The following is a 23,782-nucleotide window of genomic DNA, read 5'->3' as shown; positions in this document are numbered from 1 at the left end:
TTGAATTTTTCTCCAATAACATTTCAGTGGGAAGTTCATCACTGAAAGCTAGTCAACTTCAATTCTCTTTAAAACTTCTCATTGCTATCAAATTCCTGATACATTTCCTAAAGGTTTTCAGGTAATAAATTTACACCATTGCTAACTTCCTATTGATAATTTTTCAGATCTTATATTTTGGCCTTCTAAGGCACTTCTTGCATCAATCTAGCTTAGACCTTGGTCTTCCTCTGGGCCTTTTGTCTACCATCCTGATATAAAATGCCTGCGTTTGCTGTCAAGTGATATTTTGTGACCATGCAACCTTATATTAGCTCTGTTCAATCATTCCTCAATGTTAATTAACAATGTCTTTGATCAACTGTTTTACCCTTAGATCCATAAGTTAAAATTGGTTTTAACACTGATTTATACACAGCTAGTTTAGTGTTTTGACTAATTTCTCTCTTATTTCATTCAAATTTATTCAACTGACTCCCCACCATTCCAAGTTTACTTATTCTGTTGTCTATTTCCATATTTAATTTTCCACCTTCATTAAAAACTGTACATAAATAGCTGAACTTGTACATCCTCCATTTAGAATGCAGTTGATATTTTCTATGTTCCTGCCTATTTTCATAGATTTTGTATTTTTATTGCAGATTTTCATTCCCAGTTTGTTACAACATTTATTTAATTTAGTTTAGGAATTCCAATAACCTGTTCTGAATTCATTTCTTATCTGCATAAAGATCAGAACTTAAATCTCTAATTTTGATATTAGGTTCAATGCCATTTTCTTTCATAAAGTGGCAATAAAGGTGATAAATAACAGTGCAGACAATGCACACACTGCATTCCTTGTTTTACACCTAATTTTACATCAGAACTTATTCCTATATGTCTTTTGGTTTAACTGCCTAACATAATTTAAACATAAACCATGAACTGTTCTGTATCTTCTGTTTTTATCACACAACAGTGATTTGAATTGCTTTTTATTCTTAGCACCTTCATAGTATGGTGAAGCCACTCGGAGGCTAACTGGTGGGGCATCAAAAAGCTGAAGGGCAGGGGGAGGATTTAGGGAATGAAAGCTGGGCTAGTGCTGGTCTTGAAGGGCAGGCCACACTACACCAGATCAGGGACCCATAGTCCTTCCAGTAGCTAATGCACTTCTCCTTCAATTTTTTTAATATATAAAATATAAAAGATGATGATGTGAAAGGAATGCTGTGTGCATAAGGATGATGTCAGTTATGAAAATTATAAGGTACAGGCTGAAAGAGTTACAACTATTGCATGGAAAGAATGAAAAAGATTGTTCAACTAATGAGTACCATTTTGCTATAAGTTGTCAACCTGGTGTATACAGTGAGCCCAGTGCTACCTCTTCACTGGATGAAGAAACTAAGATGTACTGAGAGGAGGTACTAGAGCTGCTGGATAAACTGAATAAGAATTTGGTAATAGGGATTGATAGGATATCAGCATGGATACTAAAAAAGTGTTCAGCTGAAAATGGCTATTCCTTCGACCAGACTATATAATTTTAGTCTCAGAACAGGAAAGATTTGGTAGGAATGGAAAGAATGTGTGGTAATCCCATTGCACAAGGGTGGTGCAAAGACCGATATATCCAACTATCAGCTAATCAGTATCTCAGGAGTGGTGGTGAAAATTTTGGAAAAGTTGGTTAAGGCTCACAGCCAGAAATGGGTTGACAGAGCATCTCTACTTTGCAATGAACAGCATGGGTTTACTAAGGGAAGGTCATGTTTTACCAACTTGCTCACATTCTATAATAATGTTAGTAGTGAGTTAGACAAATGGAATGGATACACTATGATACTTTTAGATTTTGCTAAGACTTTTGTCAGAATACAGCATGGAAGACTGTATTCTGACAATTGTATAAAGACGGTTGTATAAATTGGAGAATATGGCATTGGATTATAAAATATTAGTGTGGATAGAAGATGACAAGTGGTGTACTACAACCAGTAACCAGTGGTGTACTACAAGAATTAGTCCTTGGTCCATTGGTATTCAATCTTTACATTAATGACATTAGGAAGGATTTGACAGGAGATATATACAGCTATCTGATGATGCAAAGATAGACAGAGTAATCAGGAATGCAGATGATATGCAGTACATGCACAATGATTTGAGTAGGCTGGAACTGTTAGCAGTGAAAATGGCTACCAGTTTATTACTAGTAAATGTAAAGTCTTGGGTGTGATGAGATAACCCAATGGCATATTATATTTGTGGGATTATGCTAAAAGAAACTGATCAGGCTAAGCATCTTGGAGTTTTTGTAGACAGAAAATTAAAGTTCAAGTGTCATATAGTAACAATCACAAATACAACTCATAGAATAATTGGAATACTGAAATGAACCTTGACATTTAAAGATAAGAAATGCTTCTTTACAAGGCCTTGATAAGACCTCAACTTTGACTACTGTGTGCAGTAGTGTTTCTGTGTTGATTCTGATACAGTGGAGGGAGTGCATAGAAGTGTGTTAAAAATGATATCAGTATTGTGGAATATAGTTTATGAACAGATTGAGAATTTGTGGACTGCTGACACTAGCAAATGGAAGAAAGATTAAACACTTCTCAAAAAGTTATACAGCATATCAGAGGATGTAATTTTTCATTTTATGGAGAGTGGGGAAAGGATGATGTGGCATCCTTGGAAGCAGAGAATGAATGCTGTCAAGAAGGGCATGAGAACTAGATTTTTCATTCATTGTTGTGTATGATTGGAACAGATTGCCACTGGAAATGGTGAGTGCAGGTAAGAATGGATTCAAGAACGTATTACAGCTGGTGCTAGAGTGGATAATATGTGGCCTCCCTCAATGAGTCCTTGACTTCATGGAGGTCAATAATAATGATATGCCTTTTACAGATCTACAAAACACAGATTCTTGTTCTATTCCTATGACTGCTCAACTTTTTGTCTTTAAATGAAAAGAAGATCCCAACAATTCCTCTTAAATGAACTAAGGTTGTCCTTTTCCTCCTTTCTCAAGTATGCTTGCATAAACCTTATCTGAAACACTAAGTGGAAAAAATTCTGCTGAAATTCTCATGTTGATTTATTTCCCTTTTTAGAGATAGTGGTACTACAATAGTTCTATTCCAATTATCTGAAATTTGACCTCCTGATCAAGCCTCCAAATTATATAGTGTAGCTACTAAGTTTTATATTCTTTTGTGCATTTCATGTCAAATATCAGCTACCTTAGCTGCTTTCCACATTTCAGGTATTTGGTTTTTTTTCTGTCTCAAGTATTGAAGTGTATTCCTGACTGCATTCTCTTAAATATTTTCTATCACTGTTCTGCGACTGCTTGTTTCATTTAACAATCCAATCAATGTAATTACTGCAGAAAATTCAGAATTTTAAAAACTTCCATGTGTATTCTCTCCACAACCTATTCATTGTAATGCTGATTTATCTTGCTTAAAACTAGATGGTCTTTGCATCATATTTCAAATTCCCAATATATATATATTCTTTTATCCTAACTAGTCTGAAGAAATAACTGTTAACCACATCGCCATCAATATGGATAAAATACATTACTTCATATCCATCATACATTTCATTGTAATATCAATCAATGGTATTTTAATAAGCACTTCGCATCCATGGTAACCTGGACATATATATGTCTTGGCCGGTTGGGTGGTTAATAATAACACAGTCCTATGCCTTTTTTTTTATTTCTTGTGTGTTCTTTTCATATAAATTTGTACACATCTTCATTTCTGAATGTAGTATTACTCATGTCCTGAACAGAAATCTAAAGGTATACCTCACCAGTTATTAGTTTTCTATTTTCTCCAAATTTACACATTTCTATACACAGTTGAACTCTCACTATAGCAAACACTCTTATGACAAACTTGCTGACTATAGTAAACCAGTGAGAAGTCCTGAATAAAGTCCCATACAAACAATGTTAACCACACTACCGGCCAAGACTTCTATAAACGTCAAGGTTATCATGGATGCGAAGTGCATATTAAAATTGTAATACCATTGATATTACATTGAAATATAGGATGGATACAAAGTGTATAAGGATGCGTATTTATTTGATCCATAATGGCCGGTTAGGTGGTTAAACTATTTTTGTGGCACTTAAAGTTTGCTATAGTCAGTGGTGTGTGTGTGAATTATACCCACGAATGTTTGGAAACTTCTAGTACATTATTTTGATTAGAACTGCAGGTGGGCTAGGGGTTAGATATTCCAGAGACCTTGATTTAGAGAACTAACATGGAACTCTTTCAAGTCAATTCAGGCTTCTAATTAGTAGGATGACTGTCTAACACCAGAAGATGAAATTCACCTCCCATATTCACACACCTATAGTGGGATTTATTTATTACTATGCTTTAAGTCTCTGAAAAGAATCAGCTTTTCCTTTTTTTTTTCCCGTTAGCTGCTCTCTTTCTCTAATGACTCAAAATATCATGCTCCTTCCTGGAGTCTTATGTGCAACCATATAGGTCCAGGTATGTCTAATTTCTCCATTTTGAAATTTACCTATGTCATTTGACTTGATACTTTTGTTTAAGTATATCTTCATGTTCAGTGTTGAATATCAGAGTTAACCCTTCCTTTCCTTAATCAGCTCCCCCAGAATATACAATTTTATAATTATAATGTAAAATCTCTATAATTCATCTGCTCATTTCCACTGATGCTTCAAACATATATTGTACTTATCTTCAATTCTAGTGGGCAGGAGGGTAATGTTTTGAGTATAAAGCTAGAAAACTGAAAGATTTAAAAGCAAAAGTTATGTATGACCTCCAGACAGTCAGAATACAGAGAAATAACTGGAGCTTCTGATGTAATATCCAATTCTCTTTACTTTCCTGCAGTGCATCCTTTTGCTGAGTATGTACCTATGTGCCTGGATACTAAACAAATGAGATATAGCCAAACTGACTACATTCTGTAATGACTTAAAACAATACAGGATCGAATGTTATTACACAAATCTTGTGCCATACAATGATCAGATGTTATGTCAGTTATGTGGCATTAGTATTAAAGGCCCATCAGGGAAATTAAGTAAAAAGTGAAGTTAGCTAAGAAGATAGTCTCACTCTCAAAATAGAATTTATTTTTAATACACAGGTATTTTTATCCATAGCACAGCACATTTTTCTTCATACTTCAAGGATGTTGAGAACAAAAGAAGACAAATCAGAACTGGCCGGACACACAATTGAAACAAAACATCAAGTATTATGGTAACAAACAAACATGCTCCAACATAGATTACTGTTTTTTCTCAAGAGCATTCAAAAAATCAGCTAAAATGATGAAACAATTTCTACACTGCAAAGAAAAAGAAGTGAAGACCAAACCTGATGTAAAATCAGGTTTGGTCTTCACTAATTCATCATGACATGCTCATATATATATCAGTAGTATGTAGCAGTCCTTGAACGAGCAAACAACATCATAGCAAATGCACACTTTCCACTGTTATTCATATTCAAATATTTTTACTATGGTTATTAACTGTTGTTACTTGCTTTCCAGTTTTTTTTTAATTTATTCGCATAATTATCCTGATGACATGAAACAAAAGATTTTTAATGAAACTATTGTGACAATAAAAATAGTTTCTAATTCTGAGTGATACTTTATTTGGAGTTTTATGGAATAACTAATTGTAATGTTATTAGTGTGTAGGCTTTTTTGTTTAAGTTTGTTTATGGATTCATTAAAATTACAGCTTAGTATAGTAACTGGCGAAGAAAAGATGGTGGCGACTTTGTCCATGCAGGAATTTAATTTTGACTTCAGTCATTTCGTGAAATGTGTGGTGTACTATATGTATTTGTTCGATTATATAGATAAACTGTGGATATTTAAGGTGGATGGTAGGAGGGTATGTGTGAAGTTCGAGCTGAATGAGGACTTGATGAATGCTAATATGTTGATAACTGAAAATGTTAGTAGCGAGAATGCAGCGAGGAGGATGAGTGCTCATCTGATAGAAAAGAAAGATTATGTAAAAGAGCAGCAAAAAAATTATAAAAAAGTTTTGAAAAAGAGAACGATGAAAGTGATATGAATGTAGAGGAACATAATGAAGTACAGTTAAAGATAAGGTGGCAAGCAGCACTGACTGTGAACAAGCATGTATGGCTGGCAACAAAATTGAGAGAGTGAATGAGAGCGAAAATGTGACACGAGACTTGAAAGTTCACTTGGATAAGATGAGCAAGAGATGAAATGTATGCGAATGAAGTTAAGAAAATTCGAGATATGTATGGGAGAGTGAAAATGATGAAAACGAATACCGTATTTACTCGAATATAACTCGCGTATATCTTGCACCCCTGATTTTACTTTATGAAAAAAGAAATTAAAAAGTTTCACATATACCTCACACAGAAAAAGTTTAAAACTTTAAGAAATAGATAGTGAATGTTATGGCAGTAGCAGATATTTTGGGAATTCGGTTGAAGAGAATCAGCATATCAACTCAACAATCATCAGTTTGCCTTTGTCTTCGAGTGGCGCGATCTTTTGTTAATACTGCAATAATTATATGCACATCTTCACAGCTGCACTATTTCTAATAGCCTATCATTGTGGTACATTTTGTGCTCAGCTTTCACTTCTCATTAGTCATTCACTAATTTGAATCTTCAGTAGCATTGCTAATTGTCGCTCACGATTCAAATATATCGTGTGATGAAAGTGAGTGGCCGATCGATTAAATAGCGTTGACATTATAATTTAAATGCATTCATTTTATACATAATGTGCTCAATTATAAATTATAATGAATACCGAGGAATTAATTATAAACATCAATTTAGTTTTTTCCTGAAAAACTTTAGTTTCCAAAAATCCCACATATATCTTGAATCACAAATTTTTAACTTTAATTTTATGAGAAAAGTGCAAGTTATGTTCAAGTAAATGTCATATGGGTGTAAAAGAGGTAACAAAAGACCCGCAAGTGGAGGTGTATGGAAAAGGTATACTAAAGGTTGCTAGACCAGAGGATGCAAGAGGTTTGTTTTCCTGGAGGTAGAATGAGTCGAGTGATTGAGGCATTGGATATGAAAAGTAAGCGAGCAAAAGAGTTGGTAGTTGTAATAGGGAAAAGTGAATTGACTGGGAACAAAGAACGCGTCACAGTGGATATCAGGAGGATGAGATGGATAAAAAATACACAGGTGGTCTGAAAAGTTCTCAAAATTATTTTTATTTTTAAACATAATCTCCCTTAAGACTAATACATTTATTCCAGCGATGCTCCAGCACCATTATCCCATCCCTGTAGTGGTTCTCAGTAAGATCTGCAAAATACCCCTCTATAGCTGCAATTACCTCTTGATTCGAAGAAAAACGCTGACCAGCAGGGAAGAGTTTTAGTTTTGGGAAGCAATAGAAGTCATAGGGAGCCAAATCTGGGGAATAGGGTGGATATTCCAACAATTCATAGTGCAGATCCCTTAATTTTCCCATTGTCAAAAACACTTTTGTGGACAAGTGCATTGTCTTGATGAAAGATGATTTTTTTCTTCTGCAAACTGGGTCTTTTCTCATGAATTTTTTCGTCTAGCCTAGTTAAAAGATCGGAATAATATCCCCCAGTTACTGTTTTACTCTTTCCAAGATAATTAATCTTGAAAATGACTTTAGCATCCCAAAACACCGATGCCATGACCTCTCCTACTGATGGAACCGACTTTGTCTTCTTTGGCGCTGAACAACCAGCTTCTGTCCACTGCTTTGACTGTTGTTTGGATTTTGGTATGTAATGGTGAATCCAAGTCTCATCCACAATGGATAAAATCAGTTTTATTCTTGTTAAAACGCTCCAAGCACTGCTCGGAGATTTTCATGTGAGTGCATTTTTGATCTGCTGTGAGCAAGCATGGCACCCATCTTGCACAAAGCTTTTTCATGTGCAATTCTTCGTTCAAAAAAAATATATTCCACACGTTCTTTTTAAATGCCTATAATCTCAGCAATTCATGCACTTTGACTTGCGGGTCATCCAATACCACATCATGCACTCGATCAATGATTTCTGGTGGAGTGACACTCTTTGGGTGTCCTTCAGGTGGATCATCTTCAAGGCTGGTATGTAACTCGGCAGCCCATTTCTTAATTATCGAAAACGATAATCAATTTTATCCATTTCAAGGGATAGATATGCGAGTGCGTTTTTGATCTGCTGTGAGCAAGCGTGGCACCCATCTTGCACAAAGCTTTTTCATATGCAATTCTTCATTCAAAAAAAATATATGCTACACGTTCTTTTTAAATGCTTATAATCTCAGCAATTCATGCACTTTGACCTGCGGGTCATCCAATACCATATCATGCACTTGATCAATGATTTCTGGTGGAGTGACACTTTTTGGGCATCCTTCAGGTGGATCATCTTCAAGGCTGGTATGTCCATGTTTAAACTTGGCAGCCCATTTCTTAATTGTCGAAAACGAAGGAGAAGAGTGCCCATAAACTTTTATGAATTTCAAATGAATTTCTTTTGGCATTAAACCTTCTTTTACAAAGAATTTTATAACTGCATGATACTCAATTTTATCCATTTCAAGGGATACAGACAGCACTTTTGCTTCAGACAGCTGTATAAAACAATTTCACACGGATGCTTATGACAGATGTACCAACTTAGGAAAAAAAAAATCTTCCCGATAGCACCGCCATCTATGGTCAAGGCTTAGAACTTTTCCGATCACCCTCATAATAATGTTATTGGAAACGTATTAAGCATGTTGCCTAGATATGACAGTGGTGAGATGAGGCGGAGAGTAAGGATTATGAATGACATGTTACCAGAAATGTGTGAGGAGAAAGGAGTGCAGTTTGTTAATGTATGGAATGAGTTTGAAGAATGAAGTGAACTGTATAAGTGATAGACTACATCTGAATGGTTTTAGTGGGAGTCACTTGGAGAGACTGTTGCTGGAAGGTAAAGACGTGAGTGCAGAGAAGGAATCTGATCAAGTGGGAAGAGATGTGGAAGAATGGGAGAGTAAGAAAGGATAGATTGAAGAAGTGATTATGAATGAAGAAGTGAGTGGCATGAATATACTCATGCCACTCACTTCAAGAATGAGAGAACAGGTGTGCAAGACATACAGGGAAACACTCTGAGTGGACAGGGGAATATAGCGTGAGAAAGGTTGATACTCCAAGAGGATATCAATGAGTGTGTAGACAAAAAGGAAGGGGTGTGTATGACCAGTGATCAAGAGAAAACAGTTGAATCTGAAGAAGGTTCAAAAATGAATAAGAATAAAAAGCAATGGCCCCACTTAAGCATGGAGAAGTCGCATCAAATAAGTGGTGTCAGTAGAACTAGTTATAGATCCAGGAATAAGCTGCTTTGTTTGTATACATATGCTAGAAGTGTAAGAAACGAGGCAAATTAAATGGTTGCATTAATTGAGTCTGTTCATCCAAGAATTGTTGGAATAAATGAGACATAGTTGGATGAGGATAACATCCTGACAGGAATAGACCAGGATGTGTTTTGTGAAGATAGAAAAGGTAAAAAGGGAGGGGGGGGGTCAAGTGTTATTGATGATAGAGAAAGAGTTACGTCCATACAAGGTAGACATGCAAGAAGGAAATAGAGGCAGTATAGTGTGAGATAGATTTGAATAGAATGAAATAGTTAATCGGATGTTGCTATAGACCTTGTAATGTGGATAGTAGTGACTATGAAGTGTATAATCAAATTTGCCTTGCAAATAAGAAAAGAGTGATCATTATGGGAAATTTTAATTATGGCAATATAGATTGGGATGATGAGATAGCAACTGGAAGTAAAGAAAATGAGTTTCTTGAGTGTTTGAGGGACAACTACCTCAGATAATATGTGACAGAGGGCATTTAAGGATTGAGGGTATTGGACTTGATCATCTTATCAGAGGATGTAATTATAAATGAGATTGCAAGCATAGACTTCTGTGGCTAATTGGTTCAAAAGATATATTTCGGTGATTACACCACATTTTTTATTATTCAGTTATACAAAATACTGAAATAATAGTTCCTGACAAGTTTTGTAAATAGTAGGATTTACATCTTCAGGGGGTAAATAGTATAACTTAAAGTTTAAACAAGAGAATTAATAAATACAAATCATAACCGTCTGGCTATTCATAAACTCAAATAACAGAATGCAGATATAAAACGTTATTGACGTTGAACAATACTGGATGATGTCACGTGTTCTTCTTCTCGTTCATACAGTCCGAGCTCAGATTGAGGTAGATTTTTTATTAGAACTGACCACACTTGATGGAGAATTAAACCTTGATTTTTATTGCATTGGATTGGGTTTTTTAGCATATTAGCAGCTTCTTTAAATTTTCTTATATAACTGTTGTTTTCTATGTATGACATTGTCGTTTTTTGCCAGAGTACATCGTGTCCAGTGGAAGTGGTATGGAAAGCAAGACCCGTTCTCTTTTTTTTGTTTCTCTTTTTTTTTGTTCTCTTTTGTATTGTACGTCTTTTTGGTGTTCAGCCATGCCGATGTCATACATGGAAAACAACAGTTATATAAGAAAATTTAAAGAAGCTGCTAATATGCTAAAAAAACCCAACCCAATGCAATAAAAATCAAGGTTTAATTCTCCATCAAGTGTGGTCAGCTCTAATAAAAAATCTACCTCAATCTGAACTTGGACTGTATGAACGAGAACAAGAACACGTGACATCATCCAGTATTGTTCAACGTCAATAACGTTTTATATCTGCATTCTGTTATTTGAGTTTATGAATAACCATCATATCCAGACGGTTATGATTTGTATTTATTAATTCTCTTGTTTAAACTTTAAGTAATACTATTTACCCTCTGAAGATGTAAATCCTACGATTTACGAAACTTGTTGGGAACTATTATTTCAGTATTTTGTATAACTGAATAATAAAAAATGTGGCGTAATCACTGAAATATATCTTTTATAAATGAGGTGTCATATCACTCTTCAGTTGGTGAGAGTGACCACGAAGTGATTAAGTGGGTGGTTGCCAGCAGTGTTAAGACCACTGTGAGAAAGGGGTATACGTGGAACTACAAGGCTGGTGATTATAAGGAGCTCAGGTATAGCATGGAATGAGAAGTTAGCTGGAAAGGAAATCAATGCAGCTTGAGGGATATTCAAGACCTGTCTAAATGTATTCCAAGGGTCAGAAGGTTAAATAAGGTAGATGTGAAATGGATGAATGAAGAGATTAAGCATGCGATACAGAGGTTTAATTCTCAATTTAATTCTCTCATTATGGGAGAAGCATAAGAAAAGTTGTAATAATTAATTCCATGAGAATTACAAAGAACAGGCAAGGAAGGTGAGGGTAGCAAAAGAGCAGTATGAGCAGTAATGAAGCCAAAAAAATTGTAGGGAGTTCTTTCAATATATAGGCAAAAAAAAAAAAAAAAAAACGATTACGGAAGAATGACAATGATTGTATAAATTGCAGTTGTTCTTATTCCAAATGGTATAAGAACAACTGCTGCAGAACAGTGGAGATACTTAATGAGCAGTTCATAAAAGTCTTTCGTTCTTGTGAATGTGACATAGTGGAGAGTTTGGGAGCAGTTGATAATGAGGAAGATAGACTGACTTTACAGTGAGCATGAGGTATATGGGGAATTGAGCAAACTTGATATTAATAATGCTGTGGGACTTGATAATATATCATCACATATTTTTGAAGATGCCAGGCAGTTGGCAGCTGCCTTGACATATTTTTTTTTAATATGAGTCTAGCACTGGGTTGAGTTCCAAAGGAGCAGAAGCAAGGTAAGATTGTACTGCTTCATAAGGGAGGTGATAGAACTCAAGCATCATATTACAGGCCTATCTGTGTCAGATGTTGTATCCATGCTGTACCTCAAAGATAATGCCATTGTTGTCAACCCAAGCTAGTGAGAACCAGGATCCAGAATTAGGTAGACTGACATTATCTTTGATGGACAGCATGGATTTGCTAAAGGGAGATCATGTTTTAGTAATCTACTTACTTTTTACAATAAGGTGGCAGCTTCACTGGACAGAGGAGAGGGATACACAGTAGTATACTTAGATTTTGCAAAGGCTTTTGATAGATTACTGCATGATAAGTTAATAGTCAAACTAGAGCAGATAGGGGTTGGATATTAGTCTAGTGCTTTGCTGTCCAACCTTAGGTAATCCGAGGGCCACTTAGAAAAAAAATTTATCGAAGAACTGCATCACAATGCATATCTAGTAATTTGGTGAGCAGCAGCGACACAACCTCAAAAGCTGAACAAATGAACAACACTAATTGTGCACTACTTGCACGCTCACGTTCCCAGTGAGTGCCCGGAGCATGCGCAATGGAACAAAACAGTGTAGGAACGCTTCTTTGACACATCTAATATTTGAAAAACATGTGGGTATATAGTGATGTAAAAACACCAAATAAAATTACCAAAATCAAGATTATCGATTAGTGAAAGAATTAAAATATCTAATTATGCATTCGATTAAAATTATTTTATTTTTTCGCTCGTGAAAATCAAAACCCACAGGCGGCCACACAAAATTGCACTGTGGGCATTGCATTGGACAGCCCTGGTCTAGTGCGGATTGGAGATTGGCTATCTGATAGACATCACATTGTGTATGTCGTTGTTTTGTCCTTTGAAGAGTCTTATTTGTTTCCATGTGCTCCTTGTACTGCTTTGGCTATGTCGATGATTTTTTTTGTATAGAGCTGTTGTTCAGGATTAGGATCTATTTCTTGCAAGACTGCTGTAATTGCTGGACAGGTAAAGATGTGTGGATGTCAGTTCAGTATTGGGGCAGTTGTTGCAGTTTCTATATGTTCTCGTATCCTCTGTATTGATCTTCATTCCTCTATAATGTCCTGTTTGTAGTCTTGCTATCATGGTGGAGGTCCTTCTGTCAGCACTGATTTCAGGAATTTGATGTCGTATCACTGATTTCAGTGAATTTAGCTTTTGCTAGTGCATTGGCATCAGCAAGAGTTATCATATGGGTTTCTTAGTTGAGTTCTCTGGCCTCTTTTGCTAATTTATCAGCTGCTTCATTGTATTCAATGCCTACATGAGCAGGAATCCATTGTAAAATGCAACTTTTACCTAAACACTTTAGTTGATTTAAGAATTTATGGATGTCTTGTGTGAGCTTGGTATTGCCATTTTTGATTGCCTCCATAGCTGATCTTGAGTCACTGTAAATTATAATTCCTCCAGATTGTTGAGATGACGACAGTTTTAAGTAGGCTTCTAGTGCTTTATTTATTGCGTAGAGTTCGCTGGTAAAATTGGGATTCTCCCAGATCCAACTTTTATTGAAAGTTTTTCACCTTTCCGGGGTAGAAGGAGAACACCAGCGCTTCCATTAATCATATTGGTGTCTGACGATCCAACGGTATAACAAATAACCTGTTTGGAGGATGAAAGAAGGTTGATAGTATTTAGGCCTATTTCTTTGAGCATTTCTTTTGGTTCTTTTTTTGTAGAGAGTTTGGTAAGTTTTAGATTAATGGAGGTATTTGAAGGTAAAGGACTGGAAAATAGAGGTTCTTTGTTTATGTGGGCATTTAGCTGATCAAGACCTATTTCTTTCCTGATAGTGTCATCATATTGTAAAGTTGATGATCTGTGAAGTCTGCATTTTTGGTTCCAATGTTCATAAGTTTTTAGGGAGATATGATCACTTTGATAGCTTCCGATATTATTTATGAATTTTATGGTGGCAAATTTTCGTCTGTCCTCAAGCAGGTCAAGCCCACATTCCTGTTGGGCTCTGATGTTGTTAGTGGATGAGGCTGCACCAATGATAATCTTGGATGCTTTTGCTTGTATTTTGTCTAATTTTTTATTTACCGATGAGGCCGAAGGTGACCAGATAGGTGCTGCATATTTCATTATTGGCCTTATTAGTGTAGTGTAAGTAGTTTTGAGGATTTTTGGCTTTGCACCCTAATTTGTTCCACAAAGCCTTTTCAGTATATTTAATTTTTTTAGAGCTCTGTTGGAAGTGTTAGAAATGTGTTGCGCAAAACGTAATTCCTGATCAAGCGTAATACCAAGGTATTTTGGATTTGCGACTTTTTCAATTAGCTTGCTGCTGATCATGACTTTGGGATTGTAGGAATGTCTATTTTTCCTGTCTGTACTAAAGGTGATTAGTTTTGTTTTGTCTGGGTTGATTTTGAGTTTAAGTTCATCTGACCATTTTTCTAATCCTCTCATGGATTTGTTTAGAATCTCCTCTGATTCTTTGATTTTAGCACTAGTGTGCCAGATGGCTATATCATCTACATAGCAAGTTACTTTTGTGTCTTCTGTAAGGTAGGGATGAATGTTATTGACATATAGAAGGAATAATAAGGAACTGAGTACTGAGCCCTCTGGAACACCAGCCCAGGTTCTCTGCTCTTTTGATATTGCTGCATTGATTCTGACTTTGATCTTTCTTCCTTTAATGAAATCAGCAATCCAAATTAAAGCGTTTCCTCTAATTCCAATATCATGTACTGTTTGTATTAATTTTTTGATCCAAACACGATTGAAAGCAGCAGTCATATCAAGGAATATGGCAGTTGTCTTTTTTGTTGGTTTTTCCTGAAATGAGTCTATTATTGTTTGGCAGAAGTGGAATAATTGATCTGTTGTCGAATGACGAGTTCTATAGGCAGTTTGGTAGTAGTTGATTTTCTTATTTTTTGTCAGCCAGTGCATACACTCCAGGCTTATGCATTTCAGGAAAAACCAACAAAAAAAGACAACTGCCATATTCCTTGATATGACTGCTGCTTTCGATCGTGTTTGGATCAAAAAATTAATACAAACAGTACATGATATTGGAATTAGAGGAAACGCTTTAATTTGGATTGCTGATTTCATTAAAGGAAGAAAGATCAAAGTCAGAATCAATGCAGCAATATCAAAAGAGCAGAGAACCTGGGCTGGTGTTCCCCAGGGCTCAGTACTCAGTTCCTTATTATTCCTTCTATATGTCAATAACATGCACCTATGTATTAGGTGCAGTTTTCTCAATTGATGAATTTAGTTCACTTAGTGTCAATTCTTCGGAGATGATGTCATTATATTGGTATGTTCTTGTTTGTTTTAGTATTTTACTTGTGAGTTTATTGAGGGTCTTGTCCTCTCTGTTACACTGAAGTTTGGAGTTGTTTGAATAGGTTTTTGCCGGTGTGTTTGCAATTTCTTGATCTGTAATAGCTTGATTCCCAGCATTTATGATGAAATTTGTTTTCTGTTGGTTCTCTTTTTTGATATTGTTGTCTAGGATTCTAATAATGTTCCAGTGTTGGCTGTCTTATCTTGGATCCAGGTTATACTGCAAAACTCTGCCCATTTCTCTTGTTTGCACTTCCAAATTTCTTTAATTTCTTTCTGTATTCATCATTTTTATTAATTCTGATTGTTCATTGATATTGTTTCTTTCTGTAATCATTGAATCAATATTGTGATCTTTCCAGTATGGTATCCAGGTATTTTTCCACTTGCCTCTTGGTATTGTTGCTTTGGCAGCTTTACTGATGTGTGAAGTAAGGATTTGTAATTTTCTGTCGAGGTTTCCAGAGACAGGTTCATCTTGACAGAGGCTCTCCAAGGTTTGAGTAAACCTTGTCCAGTCGGCTTTTCTGAAGTTCCATGTCCTTTTGATTTGCTGTTCTTGATCAATCTTGAAGTTTAGTGTTGTTATTATGGGTCTGTGGTCACTGATGGCATTTCCCAAAATTTTCCATTGTGCACTTGATGCAATACTATAATTAATAGCAGATTCAGTTCCCGTAGTTTTAGAGAGATAGGTGCTCTGTTCATTGTTAATTGTTGTGAGTTCCAAATCTGTAAAGAGGTCTTCCAATTGTTGACCTTTATGGTCTAAATCAGGGGAGCCCCACATTAGGCTTTTTGCATTTAGGTCACCAAGTATAATGGTTGCATCAGTTAGAGATTCGCTTAGCTTTTCAATGATGTCTGTACCAAAATTTGTATTATCAGGATGGTAGACGTTTGTGATTGAAATAGAATGGTTTGGTAGATGTATTTCAACAGCTTGAGTTTCCATCGAACTGTTATTATTTAAATATTGATTTAGGGTGATTTCTTTGAATTTGATTTCTGGGGTCTTCAAAAGGATAGCAAGCCCACCACCTGCTCTTTCCTCTCTATCCTTCCTAAGAACTATGTATCCTTTGATATTGAAGTTCAGATTTTTATTTAGTTTTGTTTCTTGTAGACAAGCTATATGGATATTGTTTTTGTAAAGCATGTATTTGAGTTCATCCATTTTTCTCTGAGTACCATTGATATTGAGTTGCAAAATGTTAATGAGTCCTCGTAGCATAATTATCATCAGGAGCCCGGACTGCAGCCCCAGACACGTTGGCTGCCCTGGACACAGTAGCATTGGTTGATAACTTTTTATGACTCTTCATTAGAAAATGGGTGCCGTTGCCATGTTAGTCACCTTGAAATCGAACCATAAGAAATTTGGTCAAGAGCTTCAAGGGTCCAGGGGGGGCCATGAGGAGGTGTGGTTGGACTTCTCCCCCCCCCCACATTGTGTATGGTGGAGCAATATCCCAGTAGAGAAAAGTCATTAGTGGTGTGTCTAGGAAGTCTGTTTAAGGGCCATTGCTGTTTAACCTGTATGTTAATGATATTGCCAAAGATTTGGGTGGGCATATTAAGTTGTTTACATATGATGCAAAGCTGGGTCAAACTATGAAGAGAAGAGAAAATGTTGTGGCCTTACAAGAAGAAAGAAGACTTCAAAGATTGAGTGAATGGGCATGGGAATTGGGATGCCAGTTCAATGTTGCAAACACATAGGGTTTTAAAATTTGGTAAACAAAGATGGGATGTAGAATTTATGCTTGGTGGTGTTATATTGTTGGAGGTGTGGAGGAAATGATCTTGGGGTGATAGTAGATAAGGATTTGAAATTTAGTGGACACAATGCCAAAACTGTGAGAACACAACAAATTCTGAGAATGATGCTGAGGACACTGACTTGTAGAAGTAAGGAGATTCTTTTTCCATTGTACGAGGGTGGTCTGAAAAGTTCTCGGCCTCGACCATAGATGGTGACACTAGCGGCAAGATTTTTTTTTTTCTAAGTTGGTACATCTGTCAAAAGCATGTATGTGAAATTGCAAGTCATTCTATCAAGTAGTTTGTTTTATACTGCTATCTGAAGCAAAAGTGTTGTCTGTATCCCTTGAAATGGATAAAATTGATTGTCATGCAGTTATAAAGATTCTTTGTAAAAGAAGGTTTAACAGCAAAAGAAATTCATTCGAAGTTGATAAAAGTTTATGGGCACTCTTCTCCTTCGTTTTCGACAATTAAGAAATGGGCTGCCAAGTTTAAACATGGCTGTCCCAGCCTTGAAAATGATCCACATGAAGGACGTCCAAAAAGTGTAACAATGCCAGAAATCATTGATCAAGTGCACGATATGGTATTGGATGACTGGCGAGTCAAAGTGCATGAAATTGATGAGACTATAGGCATTTAAAAAGAATGTGTAGGATATATTTTGCACGAAGAATTGCATATGAAAAAGCTTTGCGCAAGATGGATGCTGCGCTTGCTCAGAGCAGATCAAAAACACCCTCGCATGAAAATCTCTGAACAGTGCTTGGAGCGTTTTAACAAGAATAAAACTGATTTTATCCATTGTGGATGAGACATGGATTCACCATTACACACAGAATCCAAACAGCAGTCAAAGCAGTGGACAGAAGCCAGTTATTCAGCACCAAAGAAGACAAAGTCGGTTCCATCAGCAGGAGAGGTCATGGCATCGGTGTTTTGGGATGCTAAAGGCATTTTGTTTATTAATTATCTTGAAAAAAAAAAATTCATGAGAAAAGACCTGGTTTGCAGAAGAAAAAAATCATCTTTCATCAAGACAATGCACCTGCCCATAAAAGTGTTTTGACAATGGGAAAATTAAGGGATCTGCACTATGAACTGTTGGAATATCCACCCTATTCTCCAGATTTGGCTCCCTCTGACTTCTATCTCTTCCCAAAACTAAACCTCTTCCTCGCTGGTCAGTATTTTTCCTCGAATCAAGAGGTGATTGCAGCTGTAGAGGGGTATTTTGCAGATCTTACTGAGAAACACTATAGGGACGGGATAATGGTGCTTGGGCATAGCTGGAATAAATGTATTAGTCTTAAGGGGGATTATGTTTAAAAATAAAACTAATTTTGAAATTATAAATTTGTTTTTTCGTTGTTAGGCCGAGAACTTTTCAGACCACCCTCATATAAGGCTATGATTAGGCCACACTTGGAAAGGTTCCAGAGTCGACTGACTAAGGTAGTTTTTGATCTCTGGAATGTCAAATATAAGGAAAGGTTGGGATGATGCGATTTACAGTCTAGTGGATAGAAGGAAGAGAGGTGATTTGATAGAGACCAACAAGTTGGACAGGGTTGTTATAGGATCACTGTTGAAGAGGTTTTACAGAAAATGATGGGAGATCAGGGGAGAACAAGAGGTGGTCATCACTGGAAGCTGTATAAGGAGGTTGTAAGCAGGGGAAGTGAGAAGTAGGTTTTTTTGCGTGCAGATTTGTGAATGATTGGAATGCCTTGTCTGACAGGGTGGTGCCTGCAGAGAACCTGAGTGTGTTTATGGCATGGTATGATGAACTGTATGTATGACAAAAGGGCCTCCTGGATGAGTCTTTCATATCATGAAGGTCTTAGGATAATATTTTTGTGGAATAATACTGAAAATCATATTCCCAATACATCTTCTCTCCAGAGAAGATGTATTGGGAATATGATTTTCAGTATTATTCCACAAAATTTTTGTGGAATAATACTGAAAATCATATTCCCAATACATCTTCTCTCCAGAGAAGCCTGTGCAACGACAAAGTAATTTTTTATATCATGCAGTCTGAGACACGCATCAACAATTAGGGTTATATTCAAAGGCATCTTTTGATGATTTATTTAGAAATGGTTTAATTTATAAGATTTGTAAGACAAAAATTAAAAAAAAAAAAACATATCAAATTTTTCATTAAGAGAAATCATTATCTAGATACCTCTCTTGGTGGATGTCTGAACGACACTTCTGCTGGTAGTAAAAAAGGAACATTTCTTTGACTATGAACGTGAGTGATATAAAATGGCAGGGGTCCCAATGTCTTAAATGGCTTCTGTAATAAACAGACATATAAGCTTACCAATTTTTATGGAGATTTACTTCACATTTTTCTCATTCATCTGTATAACTAATGATGTCAAAAAGATTTGTTATGCAAAATTTAGATTTCCATTAATTATCTTATACTTCTACCATGTGAAGATGAGCTGCAAAGGAAAGAGGCCGATAAAGTATAGGAATTGGTTAAAACACAACTGAAAGGGGCAACATACAACACATTATTAGGTAGCAAAAAATTCAAAAAAAAAAAAATTCTCAAGGCGGAGATAAGATGGCATGATAAAAAAAAAAAAAAAAATTATGAAAATGACCAGTCAGGTATTCTTATGATGAGTAAGACGATTGTAGTAGAAGGGTGGCATTACTGGGAGAAATGATGAACAAAGGTGTTTTTTTCCTTCTTTTTTTAAATAGCACTACCAGACACGAGAAGTTACAGAGCCTCCAGCAAACTGATGATGTGTGTGAGCTGGTTGAGAGAGAGAGAGAGAGAGAAAGAGAAGAAGAAAGAAATATGTTAATATTTTTTTAAAACAGTTGGTAGCTGTCGTCTTTGGGGTGAGAGAATACTTGATGAGGAAAGCTGTTTAAGAGAATGGACACAGCAGAATTAAGAAAGAGTGCATTAGCAGTTAAACTGGTAAATGAATGTTCATCAATAGCTGCTGGCTCATGTTACTATAGGCTTAGCAGAAATGAAATAATGATGGATACCACTCCTGCAGAACAGCACCCATAGAAATATTGGGAAGATCAATGCAAATCTTGGGAAGTTTATTGATTAAGATTTGGCTGATTTAACAAATCTACTGCTGATTCTAAGAAATGTCTTTCAAGTTTATAATTGTTGCAGTGAGTCATAGTAGTTTTGTCCATTTGATTCCATGCAATGTATCCAAAGCATGGATAGCTACACCAGACTGACCATAGTTATGGCAGCAGAATTTCCAGTATGACTTATAATAAGATAATTTGCAAGGCCAAGGATCAATCTTGAAAACACCTGGAACAGAGAGGGGGTGGTTGTGGATCCTTAGGAGAGCAAATAAGGACAGCCAAATAAGGTTTTAAAAGAAGGCAGTAGAAATATAATATTTTTTTAGGTTTTTTTAGAACAGTGATTCCCAAACTTATTTGGCTTACTACCCCCTTTTCCAAAAACATTTATTCAGCATCACCCCCCCTCCCCCCTTAGAAACTACTTTCTAAGACCTGACCAGCTCTACCTGATACATATAAAAGAAAAATTGAATCAGCAGTTCTCAACTTTTAAGCAAACAAACAGATTGACACAGATAGTCAGCAGTATTTTTAAAAATCTAGTAGAGATTTTTGAAGTTTCGAAATAAGACACCTTGGAAAACTGAAATTTCAAAATTATTTATTGAAATCAACAAAAGAAACATAAATTGCATGTAAACATATGACAAGTTGGAGCTGAAAATTTAATAACACTATTAAAAGTAAGAAAACAAACATAAATTGCACATATGTAAAAATCGCACATAAAATAGTAAATAAAGATCAGAATATTAAAAACAATCCTAAGGAGAAGGATGAGCCTAGTGTGCTGCTACCAATTTATTGATATTTGGCTCTATATTTGTCAGCAGCATTCTTAAATCACCGTAATCAGTTTCTTTTTTTTTTAGTTAAAAGATTTGCAGCTGCACTGAACCCACGTTCCACTAAATATGATGATGGAAATGCTATGTCATGTCAGCTTGGTGTTTCTGCCTTTGAGGAGTTTGTGTTATCGCTTATTGGTCAGAGTCGTGACCTAATCTTGACCTAAGTTCCTCAAAGACAGAAACACCAAGCAGACATGACATAGCCCTACACTTATCCCGAAATGTTTCGATGACGATAGCACAATCGAAACGGCTTGCACCCCATTAACGCTCTCCCCCGCCCCTATTTCCCATAAAACCCTTCCCCAAAGAAATGCCCTTAAATATAATAATATATATATATATATATTATTTAAAAAAAAAAAAAACGGGTTTTCTAATTAATTTCCCACCTTGCCTCAACGCCCCATCTCCCCTTTTAACAGCCTAACAGCAGAAGTATGCAGAACGAAGACAACCCAACATCCAAACAAGGTATGTGCAAAATTTCTTCCTTTACTAGTCTGCATATATTTATCTTTAAAATACACCTATAATGCCCTAAAAATTCTTGAGTAAAAAGCCAATGTTTTTAAAATAAGGGACACTCCTAAACGAAAACAGTAAAAAAATAGCCATAAAAATAATAGTTTTTAAGAGGAGTAACATGGGAATTTCCCATAAATAATACCTATAATCCAAAATTTTGTTTTTCCATTTTTTATTAATCCAAATGGCAACCCCAAATGAAGCCTTCTAGAACTCCTGGGAAGATCATAACATAATCTTCCAGAATATGAGATCCCTTATTTTTCTTTTTTGTCTCAGTTATTGCTACTATATCAACGTTTCTATTTTTTAGGTCTCTGTTTAACTCATGAATTTTGTGTGTGATTCCATGGGCATTCTATTTTTCAAAGAGAAATCCCTGCCCATTAGTCCAGTAGTTTCTGATTAAATCCATCCTAATTTTTATTCTTCAGAGCTTTGTGAGTAATTGTAAATTTCCCCTGGATAGGTTACCAACCTTTTACAGGGTGAGTTTGGTGGTGGGGTTGCCACCTTAAGGCCTCTGAATGTCCGAAGTGGAAGTCTGCTTTCCCTCCTGGGAGGAAAGCAGACTCCCACTGTGCGAGATGAAAAAGAATAGTAGAATAGAAAAGATTCACCCTGAGTCCTCGACTACTCTAATAGCATTGGGGGGGGGAAGAAAGAAAGAAAGAAGAGTAGGGACTGGTCTACAGATAATATACAGATGTATATTACATGAAGTAAGGCACGGTCCAGCAGGTACCTCGAGTTCGCCACTCCCGTACTCACTAAAGTAAGCCCTTGAGGATGTATTCATTCCATTAAACCTTATAATCAGTTTAAATCAGCACATAAGCCTAATTACCAGAGTTTATTGTACATTTATCTCTTCATTGGTACAATTTAATTGAAAATGTATGAGAAACTTAATATTTTAATTCATGATATAATGATTTGTCCTTGAATGTCATGCACATAAATGATATTGTAATAATATTGTAACATTGTATTTCAGTATACTGGAGATAGAAAAAAGCTGAAAAGGCAGAAATAGATAATATTCAATCAGAAATGCTCATATGTTAGTATCAATAGTGGCTACTCTACATATTTCTGAAATGCTGATCAGAAGGTTAAATTCCACATGATCAGAGTAGCCTTCACATGGTACTTATCTATATCTATCTATCTATGTAAATACATTGCTTGGAAAGAAGTTAATGGACATCCCCCATTGGGCAAGGTGCATCGTACTAGTATAAATTGGAGGAATATGATGCTCCCAAGTCAGTGCAACTATGTCCGGGTGAAATGGAAGAGTCTGAAAGAGGCTTTGTAATAGTATGTCATGCTGCAGGCCTATATGGCCAGCCTGGCTGGCTGAGTGGTTAGCATATCCACTCCCCAGAGAAAACGCTGCAGGTTCAAATCCTGCCGTGGGCATGAATGTTTGTATTGTCTGTGGAAATACTAGTGGTGGTGGTCGGCGATAGATGGCGTTGGTGTAGTTGCAGTCAGTTGGTGGATTGTGAGTGGTGAAGACAGAGTTGTAGAGTGGATGCCCTCCCTCAATGAGTCTTTGGACTCCCTGGAGGTGACAAATAATAATAATAATATCTGTTCAGCACATTGTTGACAAATTGGGCCATCCAAGGTCAACCATCAGTAATACTATACTGGGATGAAAGTGCAAGGAGTCAACTGCAAGTGCTACCTGCAGTGAATAACCCACCACACTCATCAAATGTGACTATAAGGTGCTAAAAAGGATAATATGTAAAAACCACCTTTGTCAGCCAATGCAGAGTTCTTGGACATCAACTGGAACATGAATCCACATAAAAACATTCAGAACCGAGGCTCTCAACATCGGTCTCTATGGCAAGACTGCAAAATGAAAGCTACACATTACCCGAACCAATGCGGCATCATCTTCAATGGTACAAAGAGCATATAGTATACAGTGGGACATGGAAGCTTGAAAAGTTGTGTTATGAAGTGATGAATCTTGTTATGCCCTCTACTGAGTAGATGGGCAGATATGGCTGTGGCAGATGCCCACTGAACATCTCTTACCGGAGTGCATAACCCCCAACTATGAAATTCAGGTGGCAGTGTGATGGTATGGTTCTGTTTTTCCTGGTTTGACCTTGGACCTCTATTTGTGATGTCAAATATGATGTCATGAAAATTGAACTCTGAGAGGTATCTGAGCATTCTAAACAATCCAATGCTCCCTACCTTGTGAGGTTTCTTCAGAGCTGACCCTTGTCTCTTTCAGCAAGAGAATGCATCGTGTCATAAGGTTGCTGCTGTAACTGCATGGTTTGTGGACAGGAATGCCACTACACTTGACTGGCCTCCACAGAGCCCTGACCTCAACCCT

At 36.3% G+C, this 23,782-nt stretch overlaps 1 protein-coding gene across 6 annotated transcripts in view; it reads right to left on the bottom strand.

Annotated features, from left to right (window-relative positions):
• The window catches only part of LOC150092347 (centromere protein I-like), a 311,409-nt gene that overhangs the window by 145,622 nt on the left and 142,005 nt on the right, over positions 1-23,782 (bottom strand). For 4 of the 6 annotated variants that reach the window (XM_090415030.1, XM_090415035.1, XM_090415032.1 and 1 more), the window contains exon 7: positions 19,134-19,247. The exons of 1 other annotated variant lie outside the window; for it this stretch is intronic. In XM_090415030.1, coding sequence (XP_090271156.1) covers positions 19,134-19,247 — 114 coding nt within the window. The remainder of the gene's footprint in view (positions 1-19,133; positions 19,248-23,782) is intronic. One more of the 6 variants, XM_090415031.1, reaches the window with a different exon arrangement.

The sequence above is a fragment of the Typopeltis vanoorti genome, chromosome 26 (genome assembly GCF_054136105.1).
Source record: "Typopeltis vanoorti isolate ZY-2024b chromosome 26, IOZ_Tvanoo_1.0, whole genome shotgun sequence".
NCBI classification, from domain to species: domain Eukaryota; kingdom Metazoa; phylum Arthropoda; class Arachnida; order Uropygi; family Thelyphonidae; genus Typopeltis; species Typopeltis vanoorti.
This window is presented reverse-complemented; position numbering and strand designations above follow the sequence as displayed.